At 40.7% G+C, this 24,466-nt stretch overlaps 2 protein-coding genes across 4 annotated transcripts in view; one reads left to right on the top strand and one right to left on the bottom strand.

Moving 5' to 3' along the window:
- Positions 1-216: 216 nt before the first annotated feature.
- LOC113013292 (RNA-binding motif, single-stranded-interacting protein 2-like) lies at positions 217-18,192 on the bottom strand. 3 transcript variants are annotated; one of them, XM_026154086.1, is made up of 14 exons: positions 17,754-18,192; positions 11,268-11,452; positions 8,404-8,462; positions 7,297-7,388; positions 4,615-4,772; positions 4,293-4,372; positions 4,035-4,144; positions 3,880-3,926; positions 3,693-3,786; positions 3,483-3,533; positions 3,290-3,400; positions 3,057-3,137; positions 2,878-2,959; positions 217-2,793 (listed from the first exon to the last, which is right to left on the bottom strand). In XM_026154086.1, exons 1-13 carry the CDS (start codon positions 17,868-17,870, stop codon positions 2,882-2,884), a joined length of 1,263 nt encoding a protein of 420 aa, XP_026009871.1. In that variant the 5' UTR covers positions 17,871-18,192; the 3' UTR covers positions 217-2,793; positions 2,878-2,881. The 3 variants fall into 3 exon arrangements, with proteins under 3 accessions (XP_026009871.1, XP_026009874.1, XP_026009872.1); XM_026154089.1 differs by having other exon boundaries at positions 11,268-11,449; positions 17,799-18,191; XM_026154087.1 differs by having other exon boundaries at positions 17,799-18,187.
- Positions 18,193-23,431: 5,239 nt separating this feature from the next.
- LOC113013000 (low-density lipoprotein receptor-related protein 1-like) overlaps positions 23,432-24,466 on the top strand; it is an 83,425-nt gene continuing 82,390 nt past the window's right edge. Inside the window, exon 1 of the mRNA XM_026153491.1 lies at positions 23,432-24,040. Coding sequence (XP_026009276.1) covers positions 23,968-24,040 — 73 coding nt within the window. The 5' untranslated portion in view covers positions 23,432-23,967. The remainder of the gene's footprint in view (positions 24,041-24,466) is intronic.

Genomic DNA, 24,466 nt, shown 5'->3' with positions numbered 1-24,466 from the left:
CCAGGATGAAAGTTTAAAAACTGAAGGGATTTCTTCTCTATGAAGGAAAAAAACAAAAAGCCCTGCATCATGGCACAAACACTTACGGAGAGGTTGATGCGCACAATAAACAGACAAATTCATGGACATGGTTACAAAACTGACCCCATTTTTGACTTGATATATTAAATGACCTTCAGATGAAATAATTTAAAAATTAGCAGCAATAAGCCACAATTCATTTCTTTGTCTTCAATATATTTGGATTAAAATCGTGGAATGGTAAACACACAACAGTGAATCAGCATTTAAACATTTCTTTGCTTCATAGATCTAGTATCTCAAGGAGTTTAAAAAAAGAAAAACTTCAACAGTTTGCAGTGCATGAAAACAATTCCAGTCAGAGATAAAGCCCAACACAGCTGAGTAGCACTTCACACTCCCTTCCAGTGAAATCTAAGGCATTTCTGTGAGGTTTATTTGTCACCTGGAAATAAAAGGTTTTGTAGTTAAAGAGGAAAACAAGTAACAGCTAAGAAAGAACGAGATGGGACGATATTTATCCAAACCGTAAAAGTGGAAAATGAGCGGAATGATGAAAACAATGCTATGGTGCCTGTGTTTAAACTAAACTAAACAAAAAGTGGCAATGTGCCTTCAAAACATGGAGAGAGAAAAAAAAATCTGCCATATTTATTTATTTTAGGAGTTCTTACTTTTCCTACAGTCATATTAAAACAACCGCGTTTTGGTATGAAAAAGTTCCCTTTTGATGTTGCAATTCTGCTTGCAATTAATGAACCATAGACAAATGTGTCACAAAAACCAAAACAAATTATTTAAAATGAAAAGAGAAAAGCCACGTCAGCCAGAATATAAAGTCACTGTGAGGTGATCCACTGTCGCAACACGAGGTGTCTCTTGGATATTCGTAGTATTGCATTTATAAGGACAATAAATTAATTGCATAGATCAACAGACCTTGGGGCATGTTTTCCAAACATTGGACGGAAGAGTTAAAGGATGTGGACACAGTACCAGCTGTGATCAGCCATGAGACCTACTGTAGTTGGCTATTGCCTGTGAACATTGAACACAAACTGAATCTACATTGCTCTGGCAGGATGAGGTAAGTCAAGGTTTTCAACATAAATTGCTCTTACACCGACTGCATGCGGTGCAACTCTGTAACAATGCATCTGAACCTAGCATACATGCTTCATCCATCATGAGAAGTTATGTCTAAAAGTGCCAACACTGGTGACACTGACAGAACTGAAATATTAAAGCCTCTTTGACATCAACACTGAAACCACAACAAAGCAAGTACGCAAAACACAAAGAAAAAAGTGAAAACCTCTATTTCTCACTATGAAGCACACAACACACTATCAAAAATAAAAATCAAAGCTTCTTTGAAAAATAAGATCAATCTTAAAAGTTTTGAAACTGAATTTAAAAAAAATGAAACCTTTAAATAATGTTTAAGAACAAAAAACATGACGGTAAAAACCAGAAATGCAGAAGAAGATTGCAAACACACAGCAATGGCCAGTTTCAAAGCCATAGCCTGGCCGTTATGAATCACCTAAGTAGTGTTTTCTGCAGATATAACAGGACAGATTCATGCGTCACCAGTTAATCTCCATGTCTGTGTAATTACATTTTTATACTTTAATAACAACATTTCATTCCCGCTTCAGAAAATCTGATTTTTTGGGGGATTCAGGGAAGAATCTGCATCCTTGTTTACTTAAACAAAAAAAAAAAAAAAGAAAAAAGGGAGGGGCACTGACACATTACATCACATGTATCAAGGAAGTCGAGCGAAAGTGTGAATACATTTCAATCTATTTACAGGCAGCTCTGAGTGAGATGTGATCCCTGTTAAACAACTTTGGATTTCATCACGTGAAGCAGCTCAAAGTGAATCAATATTTAAAACTCTCGGGTAACAACAACAACTGGAATGCTTTAAATCTATTCATCTCTTTTAAAGTAGTCCGCTCTGAAATATTTCGGCAACGAACATCAGCTTAAAATGTTCTCTTCTGTGTAATCTTCTGATTGTCTGCAGCTTTGTTGAGATTGTTGGAACTAAACTTTTTTTTTCTTTTAAATAAATTTAAGTGCCAAAAAACTTAAGTGAGACTGCTTCAGGTAAGGTTTCATACCTGACAAACTTGCTGCCTTTGTGAGAGAAAGAAGCTAATCGATGTCAGCACCATATCAGTCTTACAACATCAGCTTTTTCTAAAAAGGACTTCAGTTTTTCTGCTTCCGAATATTTGCACCAATCAATCAATTGGACGAGGCTAGAAACACACAAAAAAATAACCAAAGAACTATTTACAAAAAGGCAGGTTCAAGTCTGAAAGCATCAGTCAAAAAGGAGAAAAATGTAAAAAAACAAAAACTGCATATCTTACAAAAGCAGAACATGACCTAAAACATGGTGTTGAAATGTTCTTTTCCTGGTTTCATCCTTGCTCCCCGGAGTAGTGTTTTGAAGAGAGAAAAAAAGAATATGATCAATGGTCATACACGACACATTTAACAGCTTTTTGAACTTTTCTTGACCGTTATCAAAATAGATGCTCATTGTTCCATTCTTCCATTTCCCCACCGTCTGCTGTCCTCCAGCTTTGCTTGTCTGAAGTAAAAGAGTTTGTTTTAAAATCTGAGTTCATAGAAAATATCTTTGTTTTTGTCCTTTGTGTGGAACAGTTTGTGTTCCTGGAGTGTCTAGTTCTTCACACAGGGAATCTCAGCTCTTGGGACCCCTCAAGAGTCAGTCGGGCCCCAGATGAAGATCTAACGCAGGGTGACAAGATCAGCCAATTAGAACGCACGCACGCACGCACACACAGTCACTTGGGGGAATCAGTCAAAACCCACCTCTTTACTTGTTATGCTGGTAAGAGTAGGTTGCATGCTCTGTTGGTGTCTCTATGGCAACAGGTTGTTGGACGGCACTTTCCTGAGAAAGAAGCACCAAATATTTAATTAATCTGCAGTTATGTAAAAGTTTGAGGGGTAAATGTTTCCAAAGGGAGGCGAGAGGTGGAGGGCAGTACCTCAACTGAGATGTTGGTGGCAGGCACTTGGGTGTACTGGGGTATGTAGGTCCCCTGCATAGATGTGTTTGCAGGCATATACTGGAAGAGAATGGAAATAAGTTCATTAGCTGTGTGAATCTGCACCCGGAGAAGAATTCAAATACAAAAAAGAAGCTGAAACTCAAAAGGCACAAACCACACAATTCTTACCCTGGCCTTTCTCATAGCCAGATACTGTGCACTGTACTTACTGTACCACTGCTGCCCATAGAGAGGTGACTGAGCTGCTGTGTTAGAGGCCCCATCATTGATGCTGGCTGGATGGACATGGTGTGGTCCATCCCAGGTGTCAGGACAGCTCCCTATGGGGGGAACATCAAGAATCAAAGCTAAATTAAAAGGGTCTTGAGAGAAATAAAAACAAATAAACTGCCGGATACTCACTGTGGGTGGCATTATGTATGACTGGTGATGTAGCCAGGACGGGTTGTGTACCTGCAAGAAAATCGAAGACGTGTCAGTTAATATAAAAACACACGTGCAGAAACATTACAAAATAGTTGCAGAAAATAAAGAAGAAAATATGGCTGAAATATTAAAAACAAATTTTCAAACCAAAAAGCTATAAAATTGAAAACACAACAACCCCAGTACCTGATAGGTGGACACAGGTGGATGCATATATGGGGAAAGGGAGGTTGGTCCAATCATCCGATTGGGGGTAATGCTATAGGGAGAGGAGTAAAACCTGCAGAAAGAGGCACAGATTTCTTAGTGACCACAGCTTAGACCACCACTCCTTGGGGCTATACAAGAGATTAGCATGAGCCAGCATACTGACCCATTCTGTAAGGCTGTGGTTGGGTCATAGGTGAGGGTCATTCCTCCCTGGAGGAAGAAAACAAAAGAGCAATGTCATTATGAGGGAGAAACATGAGGTGTTTGGATCCCCCCCTTACAGGCATAAAAAAATAAACTAAAAAAAACAAAGCTCACAGTCTCTCCATCTCTTGTCCAGGGCCGACCGTTCTGCAGATATTTCCCCTGGCTCTGGCGCTTCTTCTGGCCTCCATCAGCAAATTTACACAGCAAGGGTTCTGACGGTGCTGAACCAGAGGTTTTCCAAACAGGAGATAACACTCAGTTTTCTAAAACCGTTTTAATAAGACTGTTGTCTTGATGCTGAATAAATAAAGACAGTCTACTCAGCCTCAAATTTAAAAACAAAACAAAAAAAACCTCCAGAAAACTCACCTTGAACTCCAGGTGGAGTCTTGATATATTTCCCATTGAAATGCTGGATGATGGCCTCACATTTTTCTGTCGACTCCATCCTAAGGGACATATTTTGTGCTTAATAAAACTAGAGAGCCAATCCATCACTTCTTTGAATGACAGTTTCTGCTTGAAAGGTTTCTACCTACAATGACCACCAGAGGGCCCACTCACCCAACATTATACTAAAAAAGTTGCTTTGAACTTTAGTACTCCCATTGGACTTGAGATTTTCTTAAATACACACAAGGTTACAGCACAACTAGTCAACTTCAGCCAGCTGTCCTACAACAGCGTGTACCTGGCAAAGCCCACTCCTCGACTGGTTCCATTGGCGTCACGGAGGATGCGTGTGGAAATGGCCTGACTGAAGGGCTTCAGCATGTTCTCCAGCTCCTGCTCGTCCATTGACGGCGGCAAGTTAGAGATGTACAGGTTGGTGGGGTCTTGTTCCTGTTGCTAACCACAGAGAGGCCAGAGGGAGGTGAATGATTTGGGGCTCTTGGTTTCCTTGTGACAGAACAACAGCTGAGGCATGACCATAGAAGCGTTCCAAGAAAATACAGCTGCCAGCAAACATTTGGGAAATTTACATAACCTTTGAACAGGAAGTGTGTGAGATGACTGATATTTGGAGGATGTAAGGCAGAGGACATGAAAAAAAAAAAAAAAAAGAAGCAGCAAGAAAAGGTAGAAGGTCTGAAGCTGAAGTCAGATTTCATTTTGGACCCGTGAGACGTGGACCGTGAGGTCTGGAGAGAAAAGAGACGGTGAACAAAGTTCTGGCTGGATTTCAGCTCAACTCATTTTAAGTCAAGTGAAATTTTCAGTTCTATTTCTATAGCTCACTATTACAAATGTAATCTGCACAGATCTTCATTACACTCTTCTCTTATTTTCCATCACTTATATTTTATTTCCAAAGGGTTAAAAAAAAGGGGTCATTGTTCAGAGCCAGGACCTTAAGAGGATGAAAGCAGGCGATTCAGCCACTGCGATATCAAAGCATAATTACATTTCATATGGCTTGCCATCCCTGGATGATCTAAAGCGATTACGTGCTTTCCCTTTCTCTCGCTTGGTGGAGAGAGAGAGAGCAGTGACATTTTGGACAAAGACCTTCGGGAACAATCTGGAGAACATCTCACGAATTGTGCTACCAAAAACGTGGTCGTTCCGTTTCCTCGATCATGTTACTAATGCACTGCTTGCATTCAGGCAGCTATATTCATGTGGTAATTCTGACCTTGAATGCAGGCACAGATGCTGGCTCTGTCGGCTTTTATAAACCAGAGAAAATATGCAGCGCTTCCAAATCTGAATTTAAAATGATTAGAAAACATGCTGAAAGAAAGTTTCACTCTAAGCAACTTGAACTGTTTTGTAGGCTCCTCCCCTTCCAATTTCCTTTGTGCCCTGCTTAAAACAAATTTAATGTGACCGACGGTATCTGTATCGCCCTCTAACCATTATGCATATTCATTATCTCAGAGTGCAGATGTGATTAAAAACCTGTAAATGCAGCGCGAGTTAATTTCCATTCCATGAATAATGCATGTGTAATCGCTGCGACCTGCGATGAAGGTGATTTCTCCTTCACCTTCCTCCCTCCCCGCAGTGTACACTAGCAATGAGGCTTGAACCCATGAGAGCGAGCAGCAGAGAAGCCCCAGTTGTGGATTTCATCTGTGAATGAGTCACAGTGAGTCAGAGAGAATTCTGACGCAAACACACAAGTCTTGTTGTAAAGCCGGGCTGAAAGGGTGACTGAAATCAAGTTATTTTGCGAGCAAGAAGCCGTATGAATGTCAGTGATCCAGCTTAACGAGAGATCAGCTTTCCCAGGGCGCCGGTGGTGTGCGAGTCCGTGAGAGCGTGTCATAATCCGGTTGAGGCAAGGCTGCTGAAGTGCGTGTGCGATTGTCAAGTGGGCTCTGTGTGTCTGTGGGCGTGCGTGTGACAGGGCGGGTGGCTGGGCACTGTGCCCTGCTGACTGGGGAACTGCTCAGACACTGAGTCAGATGCCACTAGGGAGAACAGACAGGTCCTTTGTGCAGGGAGCTCAAAGAGCAGGGTCTGGGACGTGCTCTCCAAACACCATCACCACTATAAACACATACATACATGTAAGCATCCGTGGACTCTTTGTGCACAGAAATAGTCTTATAGTGCACTATTATTGTGACAGCGCTGCAGGGTGCTGGCTTCACCTCTGAACAGCACCCTGGTTACTTTTCTGCAGAAGTTGTAACATTGCTGATGTTATTTAAACATGTAGGTGATTTATGTTTAAGTTTCCAAATGCCGCCTTTTAATCATATGAGCAATGTTGCATTGAAGCTGTGCAACATGCTGAACTCAAAAAGCCTGAGGTAAGAACATCCTCACCAAAACAGGGCAGATGATTTTTCCTCTCTCCCCGTTTAGTAATTGGTGTTTGGATGATTCTCTGGTTTAAAAATCCCTGCAACCCTTTCATTCTCTCTGTTACATAAACTAGTAACAAAAATCTGACACTAACTAAGTCACTTGATATACAGTCAAATGTCAAGCACATGACATATGCTCCAGCATTACCAGTCTGGATGAAGCTGCAGGGAAAATTAACATAAGAATGACCGTTTCTGAACAACATAATGCAGACTGATGAAGCCAGCGATTTTATGTATGAAAAAAGCGGATTTAAGCATAAAGGAATATCTCGTGATAGATTTTTGATTTTATTTATTTATTTTTTTAAAGAATGGGGCGCTAGAAACAGCAAGAGAGATCTGTTATTTCTTAAGAGGTAGAAAAATCCAAGGAGCAACCTTTTCCCTCTATGATTAATGAGTCAACATTTAATGTGAAATTAATGAATCAAATCATTATTCAACATTTTTGCTGAGACACTGATAAAGTGCTCTTTCAGGCTAAATTAAACTTACACCAAGCAGTTATAAATTAACCCACCGAATTTTGATACCTCAAGCTGAGTTCTCACCTTGGCCATCTGAGCCTGCACTCCGCCAGCCTTCAGTGCCGTCACTGCCTTCTGAGCAGAGGCTGGGCTATCAAAGTCGACAAAGCCATAGCCTGCAGGGAACAAAATATATGACAGTGAGATGTGCATACTGCAGGAGAGGTGCACAGTTTGAACTCATGAGGTACTCGTGGTAACAGTGTATGAATCTGAAGAGACAGCTGGCTAGGACTGGAATGTGCGTCCCTCTGGGGGACAGATGGAGGACGCTGCCCATATTAAAAAAAAAATAAACACACACCTACTCAGTAGGTACAGTGTGAAGCTGACGGCTTCATGCACTTGTCAAACAGCTTTATTGACTTTATCAGCAGTATGCTGTAACCTTGCACATTACCGATACCAGCCATAGATTTCACATCGCACCAACATTTTTTTTTTTGGCTTCCCATGAAGTAAAGGAGTGATTTCTATAAACTATCAGACACCAGACCCCACATGATCTTGCTCTTTTATAGATTTCTGAACTTTGGCATCTCGGATCATCTGATCACGGTCTCTTATTTACACGCAAGCCCATTCGCCCAGTCCAAGGTTGACGGTGCAGTGGGCTCAGAGTAGTCCTCTCCTTCTCTGCTGGATTTTTACAGAAACTCCATTCCCTCTAACATGTTCGTATTGGTTATGTTTTTTATTCATTTTCTGTGCAGCGATGTGTAACTATGAGCATTTTCACACATGCAAGCAAGCCTGGACCATGTTTTAAAAAAAACAACAGAAGCAAAACTGTGACGCAAGGCAGGATGCAAATGTGTGATACAGTCAGATCTGACAGTGAACCTATGGAGACCAAATAGGGACCAGTTGTGCTGCCTCCCCCACATTCTATCAAGAAAGTATCCCACCTAAATAAAATGAGGTATTTCAGCAAAAACCATGATGAGAAACTAGTTTCATATTTGTGGTGTAATTTTACCACTTGATATGCTACACAATGATCAGCTGACTAGAAGAGGCGTTAGTGAACTAAAAGGCCACATTTCAACAAATATTATGGATGAGCATGGAACAGCTGTGTTTTTTCATTTAATTAAAACAACAACAACAACAACAACAACAAACCCTCACCTTTGCATTTGTTGGTAGTCTTGTCCAAGATGGCCTTCGTGGACACAATTTTCCCATACCTGAAAAACAGTGAGGTTTGCACTCAGAGGTAGTCCTTCCACTGTGTATAGATGTAATACTCTTGATGACTAAATTGTAAATCATCTAAAGATTTCAATAAAGTTACACAATCACCTCATCTGATAACAAATCCAAGGCAGGGCAAATTCAGTTAGAAAAAAATGATACTGTCCCGTGGGCTTCTGCATTTTAGGAGGACTATAGATTTACCATATCTTATTCATTCTAGCTCACACACAAATGTCAATAGGGATCATATCTCCAGGGAAATCCAACATGCAGTGGCAAACTGGTAGATATGAATCCCCCCATCAATTTTTTCAGAGATTGCATCATAATTCACCGTAAATATGAAAATTCTACATTAACTACCCACACCCCACGCCCCACCTAGCCGTAGACACTGCAAATACATAGGATAGTGTTCGACTTGGGCGAATGGTTCTGTGCAGCAGGGTCTATCAATCCCCATCTCTCCAGGCATGTGCATGCAGTGTAATCTGATATGCCTCTCCTTGGCTGTCCTGTCCAATACTGGCTCCCAGCCACACTCTCATTCTACTAACCAGCTTCTCTCTAGACAGCCTTTAACCCTCCACTGGGTCTTAGTGCCCCCTGAAATATAATTCAACTTGCATCTAGTGGCACAGCACCACTGCCTCACTCTGAGAAATCAATTTCATAAATAATTTGACTTTTGTAAGTAAGGATTAGCTGATGACCTGTTAGCTGTAATGTGACAGTCTAACATATTCTTTTTTTTTTTATAAAACACATTTAAAACAAACAAAAAAATAAAAATAAAAACACAAGCCTGGAAGCATTTCCCCCACTTTTTTTAAATGGCTTAAGGTCATCTGTGTAGGCTGTAGGACAAGAAGATCAAACAGTCATATAAATTCACATTACAGAACTTCATCTGATTATTCTGTTTGATTGTGCCAAACTCTGAGGACTGTAAGGGGGAAAAAACCCAAACACTTTTCTACCTTGCAAGCAAATCCCAACCTGAATGCTGATGTGGGCTTGTTCTTTGGGTTTTCCTTGTCCTTATAACATGCACGAGAGCATGTTGGGCTGTGTTGACAATATTTTATCTACTATAACAGAGATATTTCATGTTACAGTCATTCATTTGGTCTATTTTCTGCAATCCCATCCAGTGTGTATAAGCTGGAGGGCCATTTGCCCTCATATGCAAAACCGCAATTTCACAATGCATTTCTGACTCCAAGTGACAAAATGCCACTCACTTGACTGGATGGATATGCCAGCATTGTGTTCCTACATTTGCATATACACTATGGCAGTGCCATCAGCCTGCTTATTCTCACAACAACTAGCATTTAAGTTATGAGCTCTTCATGCTGCACACTTGCTGCATAACCAGAGCGGCAGCAAGGCACCCGGAGACACAAATGCTGGGCCCGGTGGCCAATGGAGAGCCAACCCCCAATCCCATCCCCGTCTCTCATCCCTCACTTGGTACACAGTACATCACAGAGCTTGCATGCAACAACTCTCAGTGTGGGGGAGGGGAGCTCTGGAAGTGCTGCGTCCTCAAAGTATACGCAGATTTACGGTTCCAACTAGAGCAAAGTAAGTCAGAGTCCCTACATGAGTAGTCTTCCTGCTGCTTTACATCCTCATCTACAAGCCGTTACCCCTTTAACTATTATTGGACACAATATCCCCTTTCATTCTAGTTTAACTGAAAATTACATCAGCCTTAATGTGCTCTGCTAAAAGGCACATTTCATGCAGTGATTTTTATCTGCTCCGTAAAAGCAGAAATATGAGAACTACCCCCACAGAACACCACCTGACACACAAACCCTGAACTCCACTCACTCCTCCCCCTCTGACCCCCCCACTACCATTGCCCTTGTTTGTCTTTCCCTTTCCCCTGGGCTTGCCGTTTCCTGTAGGGTTGGGCTGCCTCATGTGAGCCATAGCTTCCAGACAGCTGTAAAATAGCAGGCCTCACCCTCCCTCGTTCAATCTCTCTAGCCCTCTTTTCCCTCCTTTTCTCCCACTACGCTCCTCTGCTCTTCTGGTTCTCATCACCAGGCTCCATAATTCAATTAACTAAGAGCAGATCATTCATCTCAGCCCTGCATGTTTTGATGTCTTCCACTGAAGGCCTAACAAACATATCAGATGGATTGGATGCTGCTGCTGTTTGATGTCTGACTACATGCTGTCCACAACAAAGTTCTCGAAGACTCACAGCCACACTGATGAGCAACATGGCATGATATTTATAGTGCAGAAGTGACGCTGTATCTGGATGACAGGGCTCACTGTCATACTGTATCATGACTAAAACATAAGAGAAAAAATAATCATAGATTAAAAGTGTATGAATGAGCACGAAGAGACAGAATGAATTAGCATGAGAGAGTGAGACTAAACATTCTGTACCTAGTTGTTGGAAAGTCTGTGCTCAGCTATGTCAGGCTGAAAGGTCTTAGTTTGCAGCCCCAGTGATTGTTAGTTTTTCCAAAAAGCCACTACATGATGTGTTAAAAAAAAAAATGCATGGATAAATGTGGCCCTCTTGTACATTACATAAATACCAAATATGGTATGGTTTAGTGTTCCTGCGCACTTAAGTTGTATAGAAACTATACATCTTCTTTATTTGCCAAAAGTAGAGATGCAAGCCTTTCATCCTTGCAGCCGACCAGCCATCACCCATTATAATCTAGTCTGCTCTAGCCGGGTTCATGCTTCCTCAGACAGCCAGAGAAATTTATTGGGTGTAAGTGCACGCTGAAGTAAATGTGTTTTAGGTGACTTACGGCTGACAGAGTTTGACCAGATCCTGGTCTGTGGTTCCTGGGTGGAGGCCACGGATATAAAGGTTGGTTTTGCTCAGCTGCTCTCCCCCGCTGCTGCTGTTACTGCTGCCATTGCTAATTGTGGTGGTGTTGCTGTTGGGGCTTGGGGGAGCCATCTGATGATTGGACGGGGACACATATGTCTGCTGTGGAGGAAACAGAGGGCTCTTTTTAGGTACATGAAATTGGATGTACGCATGGATGCAGTCATTAACTGGAAATAAAAAAAACCAACCAGTTGAGGCTAGAGAGACACAGACAAGATATCAGCATCAATTTAATGCTTAATCTGGCTGGACAGGTCAGGCCAGTCAGATAAATATTATAACAGGTCACTGTGAGGGAAAAACAGAAATATAAGATATAACAAGTATTACGATTACACAATTTATACTATTTATATGAAGCAAAATATGAGAAGAAATAGTATGTACCATTGTAGTATTTGCAAAAAACAGAAATACTAAATAATAAAAGTCAGATTGCATTCATATACAAAGATTCAGTCAATCAGCCACATTTACTAGGATATGCAAAATTAATATGGAGACATCTTAAAATGCCTGTTTTTATTTGTACATTGCATATTTTCATGTACGTTTTGGTGAACTGACTTTTTAACCTCCATCAAAACAAGCATCTAAAGCTAGTTCACGAGTTCTAAAAGCTAGCCAGTGCCTCCTCTCAGCACACTGTGCTGTGGCTGCCATAGAACAACAGAATGGACAGGTTGGCATGAGTATGTCTTTGTGCAGATCCAACTCTACAGGCATCTCTACAAACCATCAACGCAAGAGCGCAGGATTCACAGATGGCACACAACTCGTGTTGGGAAGATTGCTAAAAACAGATGGAAAAGAGGACTTTCTCCAGCGAACAGTGGAAAAGTCCACAGTTAGCCAATCAGACTGAATGGCTTAACTTTGTGTACATTAATTCTTTAATTGCTTTCCTGCGTACTTTTTACAGAAGCACCTTTCATTTAGCAGAAGACTGCTGCTAGACAGGTGCATTGGAGAACAATGACAGCTAAAAAAGTGAGTTTACATGCACAACATCCATCATCAAAATCCTTGAGGACCTACAGAGACCTCTCCAAAACTACAGAACTTGGTTTAAAAATGAAACTATATACAGAAGCAAAGCTGAAAAGCTTAAAAAGACACCCTATTTTTTTTTTTTTTTTTGCTGTTTTGATGAAGCAAACTTTGTTCACTCAGAATGATACTATTACAGACTCTTTCAGGAAGTTTTATAAAGCATTCCTTTTAGGTGGATATTGACAAAAACCTGCTAAAACTAAAGCTTTCTATTAAGCAGAAATGGGTGATTGCATACATTTCTGAAAACATACTTAAGCTTCCCATCAGCAGCAAAGTGGTTTCAAACAAACAAACATTATACAAGCAACTTCTAAGACCACAGCGGACTCATTTAACTGACACATGACTTTTTTGAATGCCCAGAGTGTTGTCGGTGGCCAGATAGCAAACAAAGAATGACAGCTGTATACAGTGCTACTCCAGCTGATCCCATCTTGTGCCAACCAAATTAAATTAGTAGGGAAGTGAAGTAAAATGTATCCAAACGCCAGCTACGCTTGGCCTTGGTGTTGCGTCCCCTCTTACTGCTGGAGGAGGAGGAACAGTTTGATTAACTGAGGTCAGAAGGTCAAACCACAGAGAACAATGGGGTGGCTTGTAGCGGTGGGTGAGTCACAAAATATAGTTTTAATCCATTACCAAGCAACAACACACAAGCCATGTGTATTAACCCTTGCCTAACAGCAGGCATGTTTAAATATCAGAAAGTTCTGTCATCCGACAGCAGCAGAGATCCCAATCCTGCAATAAGAAGGAATGTGATGGATGTATTGGATCGATTAGGCCTTGTATCCAACTCAAAGTAAGACTTTAGCTATATGCGGCATCTTTACAATAAAGGGATTGATCTTCCTGCACCAATGGCTTGTTGGACCTCACAAGGTCACCCTCAGGCCATCGGCTTATTAACAGAAAGGAAGAAAGACAGCTGGAATCAGCCTAATTATGACCCATGTCTTCTTCCCTTCCTTCTTAAATACCAAGGGTAACGTTCAACAACCAACTAATATCTCTCCAAACCTTTAACAGTGGTTTAAAAAAAAAAAAAATGAATGAATGCACATCTATTGAAGATGTAAGTGAAAAATATTTTTAATGCACACCCATGATGACAAACATAAACTCTGTCATTCCGATGCACTTCGAATTTAGCCATTACCTGAACGATCTTGAATCCGTACAGCTTTCACCAGACAAACATGCTTAGCTAACCACCACGCTCAACATTACCATACAGGAAGACAACACTGCGGTATGCAGATCTCAGTTTCATAACTGTTAGATCCCTACATTTGTAGGAGTTCAAAATTCAGCTTTGAGTAAACTGTACCAGCCCAGAAATACTGAAACAGTCTTACACACATGGGCAAGAAGAGCAGAAAAACAGACAATCAATGGCTGCTTCAACAAACCACAGTGACAGGACTAATAGGGGTGCACTACATTTAGGACTGGTCACATGCCAGCCAACACAGAAATATTGCTGTTTAAAGCAGGAAACAAGGAACAGGAAGCAAGATGGAGATATCAAAATTTAGTTTGGTGCCATTTCTGTATTTCAGCAATTTTTTTAATGTAACATGAATTCAAACCAAAGGGTTTCCAAGCTGTGAAAGAAAGGCTGGAGGGCCTCTGTTGTGTTTTGTTTACACTGTAATGACACACTATTAAGGATCAGAGACACATTATGTAAGTGGCTAATGGTACAGCATTGTACATGAACTTGATTATATAGAGTTTGAATTTTTACAGCATTAGAGACTTAAAGAGGTTTCCTGTCCGTGGAGCCTTTATTTAAACTATATTTATAGAAACCTCTGAACAAACTAGATGAATATCAAAACCAAGTCTTTAGTCAAGCTAACAACAGGCTACAGGCATATAAAATAAATGAAAGGATATGGAGTTTCTCCTAGTACAAACCTTGCTTTATATAGTGATTTATGTGCAAACTTTTATGCTTCCCCACTACTCAGCTGCCTTATGATTTCCAAACCGATATGGAGTCATCCTTCCGAACTTGAAAGCTATCTTTTTATTCGAGCTGAGAAAACCACAGACCCCATTCATCTTATCCTGCTTCTCTAATCTCCCTCTCTTCTTTAGCATCAGTACACTGTTTGTTTTTCCACAATCACAGTCTTTTCTGGTGCTTTCCCTCGCCTTCATGATAAGCGGCCTGCACAGGCTGTCAGGAGGGATGCACCTGCAAAGGCTTGGGGAGACAGGATCCGACGGGAGACCGAGCCCGGGCCCGATTCTGGCAAGCGAAGCCTTACTAATTGGGATCTGAGCTTGTTAGCGGAAAGTGCTAATCCCTCTCATGTGCTCTCCAGTCAGAAGGTAGTGTCTCATTAAGAGCGCTCTGCTAGGCTCCATCTGAAAAGAGGATGGCAGTGAGTCAGCTCCACACCTACTCCCCATCTGCCCCAGTCCCGCTCCAGGTGTTTTGCCACCCATGTAAGGTCATTTCCAATGTAATGGTGCAAACACATGAAAATATGCATGCAAAGGGTAGCCTGTGACAAATACCTTTAATTTAAATGATTAGGAATTAAAAATCTCATTTTACAGGCTACATTTCTTCTCAGTTAATCATTGCACAAAACCTGACTTCCTTGCATACCACTGATTTCCCAGCTGCAAGCATGTTATTTGTCAATCCACAACCGCTGACATACAGTATCTGTTTACACTGCTCCTTATATCCATAACAGTGTCAGCATTCTTTACATTCCTCTGCAGCACATCAATACAAGGAGTAACGAGGACCATGGGTTCAAGATTAAAGTTCTTTAAACTGAACTACATTCCCAGAGACGCCACCGTTCGGTGCAATTCACGTCCTTGAAATGTTGATCATGAGGTAATGTTTTTATATATATATATATATATAATATATATATATATATATATATATATATATATATACATACATATATACATACATATATACATACATATACATACACACGCACATTGAATGAAAAATGCATGAGGATGTTATTTAATTATTTTCACTATATATTAACTAATCAATGCTATCTGCCTATGAACAACTGATGCTCCGTTGCTTCCCTATGCAGTCCCCACTTCCCGGTTACTATACGATTATCTCTTTACAGCCTAAGAAAGATAAATCAGCGCTGTGTGTTGTCACCACAGCTGTGCAAGCAGCATAACTACAAAAAAAAAAAAAAAAGGGGGGGGGGGGGGGGACTACACCATGTTGCAGAGAGCAGCTAAAGACCGATGAGGTGATTACAGTTGGAGGGAGCACAGGTGATTCCTGTAGGGAGAGCAGGTGACTCAAGGACTTTTTCACCCAAGCAAGAACAATGAGTGCTAAATGAGGCAGAACGCATGCTTTTAACTGTATGAGTCTCACTGTAAGACGCTTTAATGCTAAATCTGTTGATACAGAGCATGTTAAAACAAAATGCAACATCGGTCAGACACCACATTTAGTTCTTTTGTTTGATTTAAGTTCATATTAATCACAAGATAAGAACACAGTAGCCTATAAAATCCCAGATGAATTAAACTGTACAAGCAAAAATTCATTTTGCTTAACATTAAATGCATATTTGCTTATTTCTATTACCATACAGTAGCCTTCGATCTATGCACAAACTACTAGCATCACAAAGTCGATCATGTTTGCACTACGCAACAACAGCATCTTTTATAAATTGATGATATATTGTATCACAGAAAGATAGATCCATCCTACCTCCTAGGTTAAAGAAACCTTAGGGGCAGTGGAAACGATTTTAGTATTACAGATGCAATCTTTTTATATTAAATTTCTGTTGCTTCAAGCGAAAAAAAAAAAAAAGACTGAGAAAAACAGCAAGGTGGAAAGAACCACATAAGGTGATGTCCTGCGGCTCGAAGGTGAGACCTATTTGCTCTTCTCTTCCTGACTAAAACCTGGGTTCATCTTAACACTTAGACAGCCTGTAAGGCTAAAAGAGAGAAAGTAAAAAAAAAAAAAAAAAAAGATCAGGGAGTTAATCAAAAGCAGAGGAAGAGGGGGTGGGTGGGGTGTCTCTTAATCCCTCTCTTTTCTCCGCCCTGTTTCTTGTAGTAAATGACACAGACCAGGGGCTGCCACTTGACACTGGATTTACAAGTCCCTTTCTTTGTGAAGGTGTGTGTGTAGGGGTGAAAAAAAACTGTGTGTGCATGTCTTCTTTCAGCAAAAAAAGGGTTTCAGTTTGCAAAGCACCTCTAGAAGTGAGCACAATGTCTGAATCCAGGATTCCAGGAATTCCAGATCATTAATCTGAGCAATCTGAATTCTTTCCAGTCTTCTTGAGGCAGGAGAGAGAATGACGAGGAAAAAGAAGGGAAAGACGGGAAGCGTTTCAGCTGTTTCACACGTAATGCCGTTTTATAGCGTGTTGGCATATTTTTATATATGCCCATGTAGATAATATACATATATAGTGATGCAAAATACCTATAATACCAACATTATAAATCCAAAAATTGGGGTTAAATATTAGTTTTTAAAAAATGCTGCCACTATCACGAGCAAAAACAAACAACGAAAACTTCAAATCGTTGACTTAAGTAACATTTCCCCGTGACTGCAAACGTTATATATAATCTTTACACATGTGCGAGTTCCAGAATTTTAATTAAGAAAAATCCATACAGCCTGCACAGAAAAGTGGTTGCACGTCACCTCATCAATTACTCATCTCAGTATGCAAACTAATCAACATTTATCTTAAAAACTATTTGTCATTTTACTGGAAAAAAAGAGAAAAATCGATTACACTAGACTTCTTTCGTGGGCTCAGTAACTTTCCTTATAGTGCCATCAGTAATCATTTGTAAGACAGAAGGGGTGGGGCATGCTGGTGCGCGTGAAAGAGGGAAAAAAAAAACTTTGCTAACTTGTGGTTAATTCAATGAGAAGAGAACTTAGCCGAATATATGACATTAAAACCCGGCGAATCCATATTAAAGTCAAATATGCTTCGTCTTTATTAGCTTATCATGAGCCTAGCGTGCCTCCACAACACATTTATAAGCTGTACTGTGTGCAGGCTCGGTATAGGAAGCGAGCAGACGCCGTATCAGAACAAACGAAAGCAAACTGTAGCCTGCTACTATTTCACGAACAACAACGTAACGGGCCCCGTTTTAATGTGTAACAGTTTAAAGAAGAACAAGCAAAAAGCCGGAAACGAACACCGCAATGGCAAGTATGCGAGTTTAAACGTCGCCTGTGATCCACTTTCAAGGACACTGCAGCTTAAACAGCCGAGCAGCTTTTAACTGGAGAGCCAGAGCTCGAACAACACCGCATCGAGAGGGGAAAATGACTTACTTTGAGAAAGACGCGATAGAAGTGGCCGGTGGTGTCGTTATTTACCTTCTTGGTGTTTTTGCCGTTGTAGCTGTTGTAAGGGTTGATTCCTGTCCTTGGCGACACAGAGAGCAGCATTTTTACTCGGCGCTGTGTCCGGAGGAGCGGAGAGTGGAGAGAGCCAAGGCAGTCAGCTGACGTCAGCCAGGGAAATTGAGCCAGGAACAGCGGTAGTGATTGGAGCCGCGTTTCCCAGCACTCTCATGTACTCCGCTCAAAGCACTGGGCTATTTGCTTATTTATACTGACTTCATCTTCCAGTTGTGCCTTCTCGCCAAATAATAACACCTTTTAGGCAGGGAGATAAATAACCTACCTAGCAGATTTTTTTTTTTTTTTGCTTTAACTTCCAGTGTTGTGCTCATTTAAGTCATCCCTCCAACCCAGTATGATTAGGAAGAAGAAATGCAGAGCTGCCTGCGCTTAAAGTGCACTTTGAAGAATGGGAATGGTGATTTAGATAAGGTGATCTCCCTAACAGTAGACACTTTTTATTGGCTTTTTCTTTGCTCAAGCCATACACAAGCCCTGGGTCAAGTACCTCTAGTGCATATGAAATGAGGAGGACCAGATCACTGCTACTATTTCCTGAGTTGGAAGTAGACATTGAAATACAGCAGCTTACTGAGATTTAAAAAGAAAAGGGAAAAAAACTGGGACGTGTTGAGATAATGTTTTTGCCTAAGGCCAATGTAGATGGAAAGAGAAGCATTAATTAGTATTCTCCTTAATTATATAATTAAAGCTAGATTGACTCTCTAATAACGTTTTCAGCCATCCCTTCTTTTCTCTATACTTTTGCCAAGTGCATTTCCAAACCTTTCAGAGCACCAGGCCAAATTCACTAACAGACGTTGACCCTTGTCATCTGAGGAAAATGAAGCCCACACATCAAATATGTTGTCTTACACAATCACTTGTCCCATCCTTGCCTTATTATCTGGCCCTTTTTCTGTTTTTCTTTTGAAATTTTACCCCCTAACTTCAACACCACACCAAGATGTACAGGTGCAGTAAACAAACAGCCAGCAGCTCTTTAAGGCTAACTATTACCTACCAGCTCTATGAACCACTGCTGCATATTCAAGAAAGTTGGGATCCTGTGTAAAATATAAATCCGAACAGGATGCAGGAATTTGCAAAACCTTTACACACTTTGTTTAACTGACAATAGTAGAAAAACAAGATGGTACAGCTGATGATGTTTACTTCTGTGTAATCGTTTTCCTTTTCTGCTTGAAATAAATTGCTAAACAGTTCAGGGGAGTCCATCAGAAATGTCACTTCTTACTGTGTCAGATCTTTTCAGTGGGTGACAGGTCTGAACTGTAAGCAGGTTACTATAAAACACCAGGTTATTGCACAGTGGAGACATGCTGTTGGAACAGAAGCACGGTTAAGCATTGTCTTGCTGAAATAAGCAAGGCTTTCCCTGAGAAAAACAACTTGCTCCAAAACCTCAGTTTAATGTTTGGTATTCATGGTACCTTCACTGATGTGTAAGATACTCATACTATGTACATTATAATCCATACTCACTATTATATGCCAGTATAGGATCCTGGCATATAATAGTTGCCAATCTTAATTTTTTTTAAACATGAGGCTGACATCTAAAGTGTTGATGTTGTTCTTGAAATAATAAATATCAGCAGTATTGTAATATTTTGTCTTAATACTTTTTTTTAAAATTATTATTAAATATGGTGGTTAAATGATTTTCACATCATTGCATCATTCTGTCTATATGTAGATTTTTACAGTCTTTTAACCATGTTCAAACTGGTTACTATTGGTTGCAATTGGTTACAATTCTTAAATCATTTTTTCATTAAATCAAATCTTATTTAAAAAAAATTTAAAAATAAGTGAAATAGGCAAGATGATGTCTAAATTATTTGGAAAATTTATATGCAACTGTAGTCACAGAGGGATCCCTCAACAGAGGAGAGGAGGGCTAATATTGATTATTGAGATTAGAAAATGTTGCTATGCCAACTTTTGTGTCAAAAGGGGAAATGTAGTCATTAAATAGTGTGTGTGTGTGTGTGTGTGTGTGTGTGTGTGTGTGTGTGTGTGTGTGTGTGTGTGTGTGTGTGTGTGTGTTTAACGGGAATGATCTAATGATAGGTTATTGTCATTAAAAACTTGTTGGACAACTGGAACTACTAATTGTTTCCATACTTATGTATTAAAAATAAATAGAAAATGATGTCAAGATTTTCTAAGTAAAATGAAAATGAGCTCCCACCCTTCTATTAATATATTTTCACAATGCACGATAACTGTTTTTATTAACACGAGCTGCTTGCCATATAAATCTTTTTACCCCCGAGCCTTTTCTTGTGTACTCTGATTAATCCTCATGTTTGCAGAAAACATACGCAACATCAGCTACATTGTTTCTTACCTAACTGTCGTATGTGAATATTACATCTCTGACTGTAAAATTCAGACCGAGCCCGTAAACTTAGGTTGATCTACATGCACAAGGGATTTCATCCAGATTTCATCATGATGGTCTAGTCAGACAGACGGGAGAGGCTCAGCTGAATTCATAATCTCTGTGTCTCTCTCCACCCTCTATCGCTGTCTCCCAAGTATGTGCACGCGTGCAATGTCAAAACTTGATGCATTGGTTGACAAAATAACATTATTCTATGTATGGCATCATTCTCTCCAGCCAGATATTGATTCTTTTTCGACTGGACCAGTTTCAGACCACAACTGGGTCACCCATAGTCATTTACTTCCCCTGCTTAAATCTATGCAATGTTTTGATGTGTGTGTATCTGTGCAAGTACTCAGCCAGATGGGCTGTGAGTTCCACAGAGCTCAAGGACAGTTTGGGGAGTGACTCAGTCAGCAGTGTGCCCGAGCTAGCCAACACACACTGCAAATTCACCAGTAACGGGAATAAAAGGGCCTGTTGGGAAAGAGGAAGGGTTTTTTTGGATAGGATTTTCCTCCACACTAAGAGAAAAAAAATCATAATTTCATTGATTTTTTTAATGAAGAAGTTTAATCTGCAGTAACCTATTGTTGATTCATATTTCCTGGTAGAATCACGTCAGTGCTGCGTATAACATCTGCATCTACGATCCCTGTGAAAGTAGTTGCTAGTTGGCTGCAATGGGGGAGGGTCACAGATGGGGAGAAGCGAGGTGTGGTGAGTGGGGAGAGGTTGGTGGGTGGTTAGAACACAGCCCAGTGCTGCATGCTTTGCATTCCTCAGGTGTTGTCAGCATTGCTTGCTCAGTAATTACCTTTTAGCAACAACAAAAAAAGAAGACGAAGAAGAAGAAAAGCACAGCGCCACATTCTGCCAGTAAACCAAAGGGCAGAAAACAAGAAAAACCTTGAGGAAAGCTTAATAGGAAGTGGGATGCGTGTGTGTTTAAAAAAAATATGTACATCGGGGTAAAAATGTGTGGAAAATCACATGCATCTGCAGCCATAAGGCATGCATACATTAAAAAAACGTAGACTGTGGCTAAGTGAGAGTCAGCAGCTTTGTCTATGCAGCAATCCATCTTCTCTCAAGGATACAAGTAATGACTGCAGCCAAGCAGACCTTGGCATGTAAACTAACGGTGTGATACAGATGTACAGATTTGCAATGATGGTGGTGAGTCCTCAGTCACAAAACTTTACTTCTTTTTCAAACTTTGTAAATTTTTGTCTGTCTGTATTTTAAATTTCATCATTTCTCTCGCTCTCTTTGTCTTTTTTGTTTTGTTTTGTTTGTTTCTTTAAGTCAGATGTCATCACTTTCATCACTGACACCATGGTACTTTTCACATAACAGATAGGTTCTCCCTGTCTGGGAATGCTTTTCTCTCTCCCTTCTCCTTTCCCTCCTTTGCCCCGCTCTGTCTCCTTGGCTCACTCGCTGAGAGCTGAGGGATTGTGTGCAGATGTGCCTGGAGAGAAGCCAGCCCTTCTGCCCTGGGAGAACATGTGGTCTGGGAGTGTTTATGCTGGCACTCTTTCAACCTGTCTCCCACACAACATGCTGGCGTCTGTCTTTTTTTAAATGACAATGCACAAACCTCCTTTCACAAAAGGTGGAGGTGACACAAGGGTTTGCGGTAATTGAGTGCACTGACAGACAGGATGTACAGCAAGTTTAAAAAAAAAAAAAAAAAAGCAGACAAATTTGCTGGCAGTAAATATGTTTTCCAGAAAAGCTTCAAGGGAGCATTACTGAAATGCATGCAATGCGTGGCTGCAAAACAGTTAAGTTACCACCACAGCATTTCCTTGCAAACCTTCTTTTTATTTATATTCAAGTTTCATGCTTGAACTCAAATTAAATATGCTTGCTTTAAACAGACATCCAGAATTTTCAAGCATGTTTTTCACAGATTCTCTGCATACTTGACATTCTCTCGTGTGATTCGGGCTTTGGGTAAACATCTGTAAGCTGAACACCCCTGAAAAGAAATTCCTATTCTTAACACTGGTGGCAGCAAAATGACCGTCAGTTTGGGCAGCGAAATGCACAGCTGTTGTTTTTAGTACCCATGACTGACTGAGTGGGAGACATCCACTGCATTACCCACCAAACACTTAGAGAAAGAGTCATTTATGAGCATTTTTCGCATTCAGAGGCATTTTATTCTCTTTTTAAACAAGCGGTTCTTTAATCGGACATTTCTCAGATGTTCTATCAGGTAAAATTTACCAACCATTGCAATAAACTGCTGGACTCTATTTTGCTTTGTTAGTGAACTGAGTTAGTCTGCATGCCTCTCTCGAAATCTAAGTTTCTAGTGCCCCCTGTAGGTTTGGATGGTTAATGAACCTATCCGGTCTTTTCACAAATTGAAATAATTAAAAAGAAAAAAAAAGCTCTGTTTAAAAACAGACAAACAACCCAAAGAACAAAAACAACAAAAAAAAAAAACAGTCTGTATGTTTTTGGAAATGCGTTTAGTCTCATTGCTCTTTGAGTAAAATGGTGATATATATATATCTACATATAAGTTTTTAAATGCAATTTAATTGTTAACTTTGGTAAAACATATCACATACACATATAAATACTGAACCCACACACACACACGTATTTCATAACAATCGCATCGAGTTGTCATTTTTACGTGCCACCAGGGGGCATGATTTAGTAACGAAACCAGAGGTTGACGTCTCCCCCACCCCCTCAGGCTACACGATTTATTGCACTCAGACTTCACGCCTTTGACGTGTAACCTAAATAAAAATGTGATACTGGGATAATGACGAGAAAACCGCGTTTACATTTAAAGGCAAGGTTTTATTTCACTCTTAATTATTTCTTCTACCTGTTTAAAGTTAATTACCTTTAAGTTATTTGGGGAGGGGGGTATACTTTAACCCAGACGTTGCGTTCAGCACGTTTTAAAACAGCTTGCTGTTTTTCTAAAAAACCAAAACAGAACTTACTGCGTTACTCTAACTTTTTGGAGAAAGAAAATTGAGCCAACATGGCTTTATCAGTAGGACAGCTGCAGCTCCACCTCTCTATCCCACCTCCACGGTTGATGAAAAAGCCCATGAAACAGGAGGGAAAAAAAAAAAAAAAAAAAAAGAGTCGTGTTGGGGCATGCGCAGATGGGTCGTTTCCCTCTTAGTTATCCTTTTTTTTTTAGAGGAGTCAGTCGTTACGTCACGGACTCATCCACAGTGCTGGGGCTTGAGAGGCTGACCATCCACTCATGCTGCCACAAGCACAGGGAGACGTTGGCGCTTAGTCGGGAAAAAAGATTTTTACCATTTAATTTTTCTTTTTTTTTCTTTTCTTTTTTTTAAGTTTAGCACGGAATGAGCTGAACGGAGTCGGCGGCTGCCGAGCTTATTCTATACCAGCGGACGATTCTGGTGGCATGGTGTGGTGAAACAGAGACCCCAGCAAGCACAGGGAGACAGAGGGTACACTGTGCATCATGTTTGAATGCCGATAATCAATTAGAAATATACATGACTGTGCTGCAGCATTGCCTATAGCCTCATCGGGCTGTAGCAAGTCTCCCTTTATTGCAGAAGCCCGTCTCGAAGCGGCCAGCGTGCCGGACAATCTCACCCGGACCACTGAGAGGGTTCGGATGAGGTGGCTGCTTGGTTTTAGAAATCCGGCCAACTTTTTCATCTATTCCTTTCTAACCAGCAGTGCCATCGGGCAGTTCATCAGGAGATGGCGATGAGGTTGTTTTACTTGGGATTTATACTCTGCTTGGAGATCGCATCTCCTAACGGTGCGACCGTAGGTAAGAAAGCCTGTTGTGTTAATCTTGCATTGTGATACTCGAGAAAAGCATGAGCACTTTTTTTCCTCCCGTCTGCAAAGCATCTGCGCACAGGCCTGCGTTCACCAGAGTTGGAGCGAACACCATGAATAGGTTGCCGTGATAATAACACAGTGTGGCTCCTCGGAGGCGGGGGAGATCGATCGTTTTTGGGAAGCCTTTAAACGAGAGAAAGTAGCGCACGGATAAAGCGGTGCTGTGGTTGTTTTTGGCCTAAAATCTGGCTGCGTTTTTTAAAGCAGAGCCCCTGTCTGAGCAGACAGAATGGGCCTCCCTGTAAGGATAGGAGACAGTCAGGTTAGTCATGCTAGAATATGAAGCAGGTAAAAGGCTATCACAACACTGGCACGAGCGACCTATTTTCTCACTGAAGACGGGATTTCTCAC

Source organism: Astatotilapia calliptera, chromosome 20 (genome assembly GCF_900246225.1).
Source record: "Astatotilapia calliptera chromosome 20, fAstCal1.2, whole genome shotgun sequence".
NCBI classification, from domain to species: domain Eukaryota; kingdom Metazoa; phylum Chordata; class Actinopteri; order Cichliformes; family Cichlidae; genus Astatotilapia; species Astatotilapia calliptera.
The sequence above is the reverse complement of the archived record's forward strand: the minus strand, read 5'-3'. Positions and strand labels throughout refer to the sequence as shown.

Bases quoted from the DNA above. Each gene is read 5' to 3' on its own strand.
- LOC113013292 (XM_026154086.1), bottom strand. From the start codon at position 17,870: ATGCTGCTCTCTGTGTCGCCAAGGACAGGAATCAACCCTTACAACAGC. The intron at 4,773-7,296 runs GTGAGAACTCAG...CTCTGTGGTTAG, and splicing joins TGCAGGCTCAGATGGCCAAG to CAACAGGAACAAGACCCCAC. The intron at 3,534-3,692 runs GTACTGGGGTTG...ATTTTCTTGCAG, and splicing joins CACCTGTGTCCACCTATCAG to GTACACAACCCGTCCTGGCT.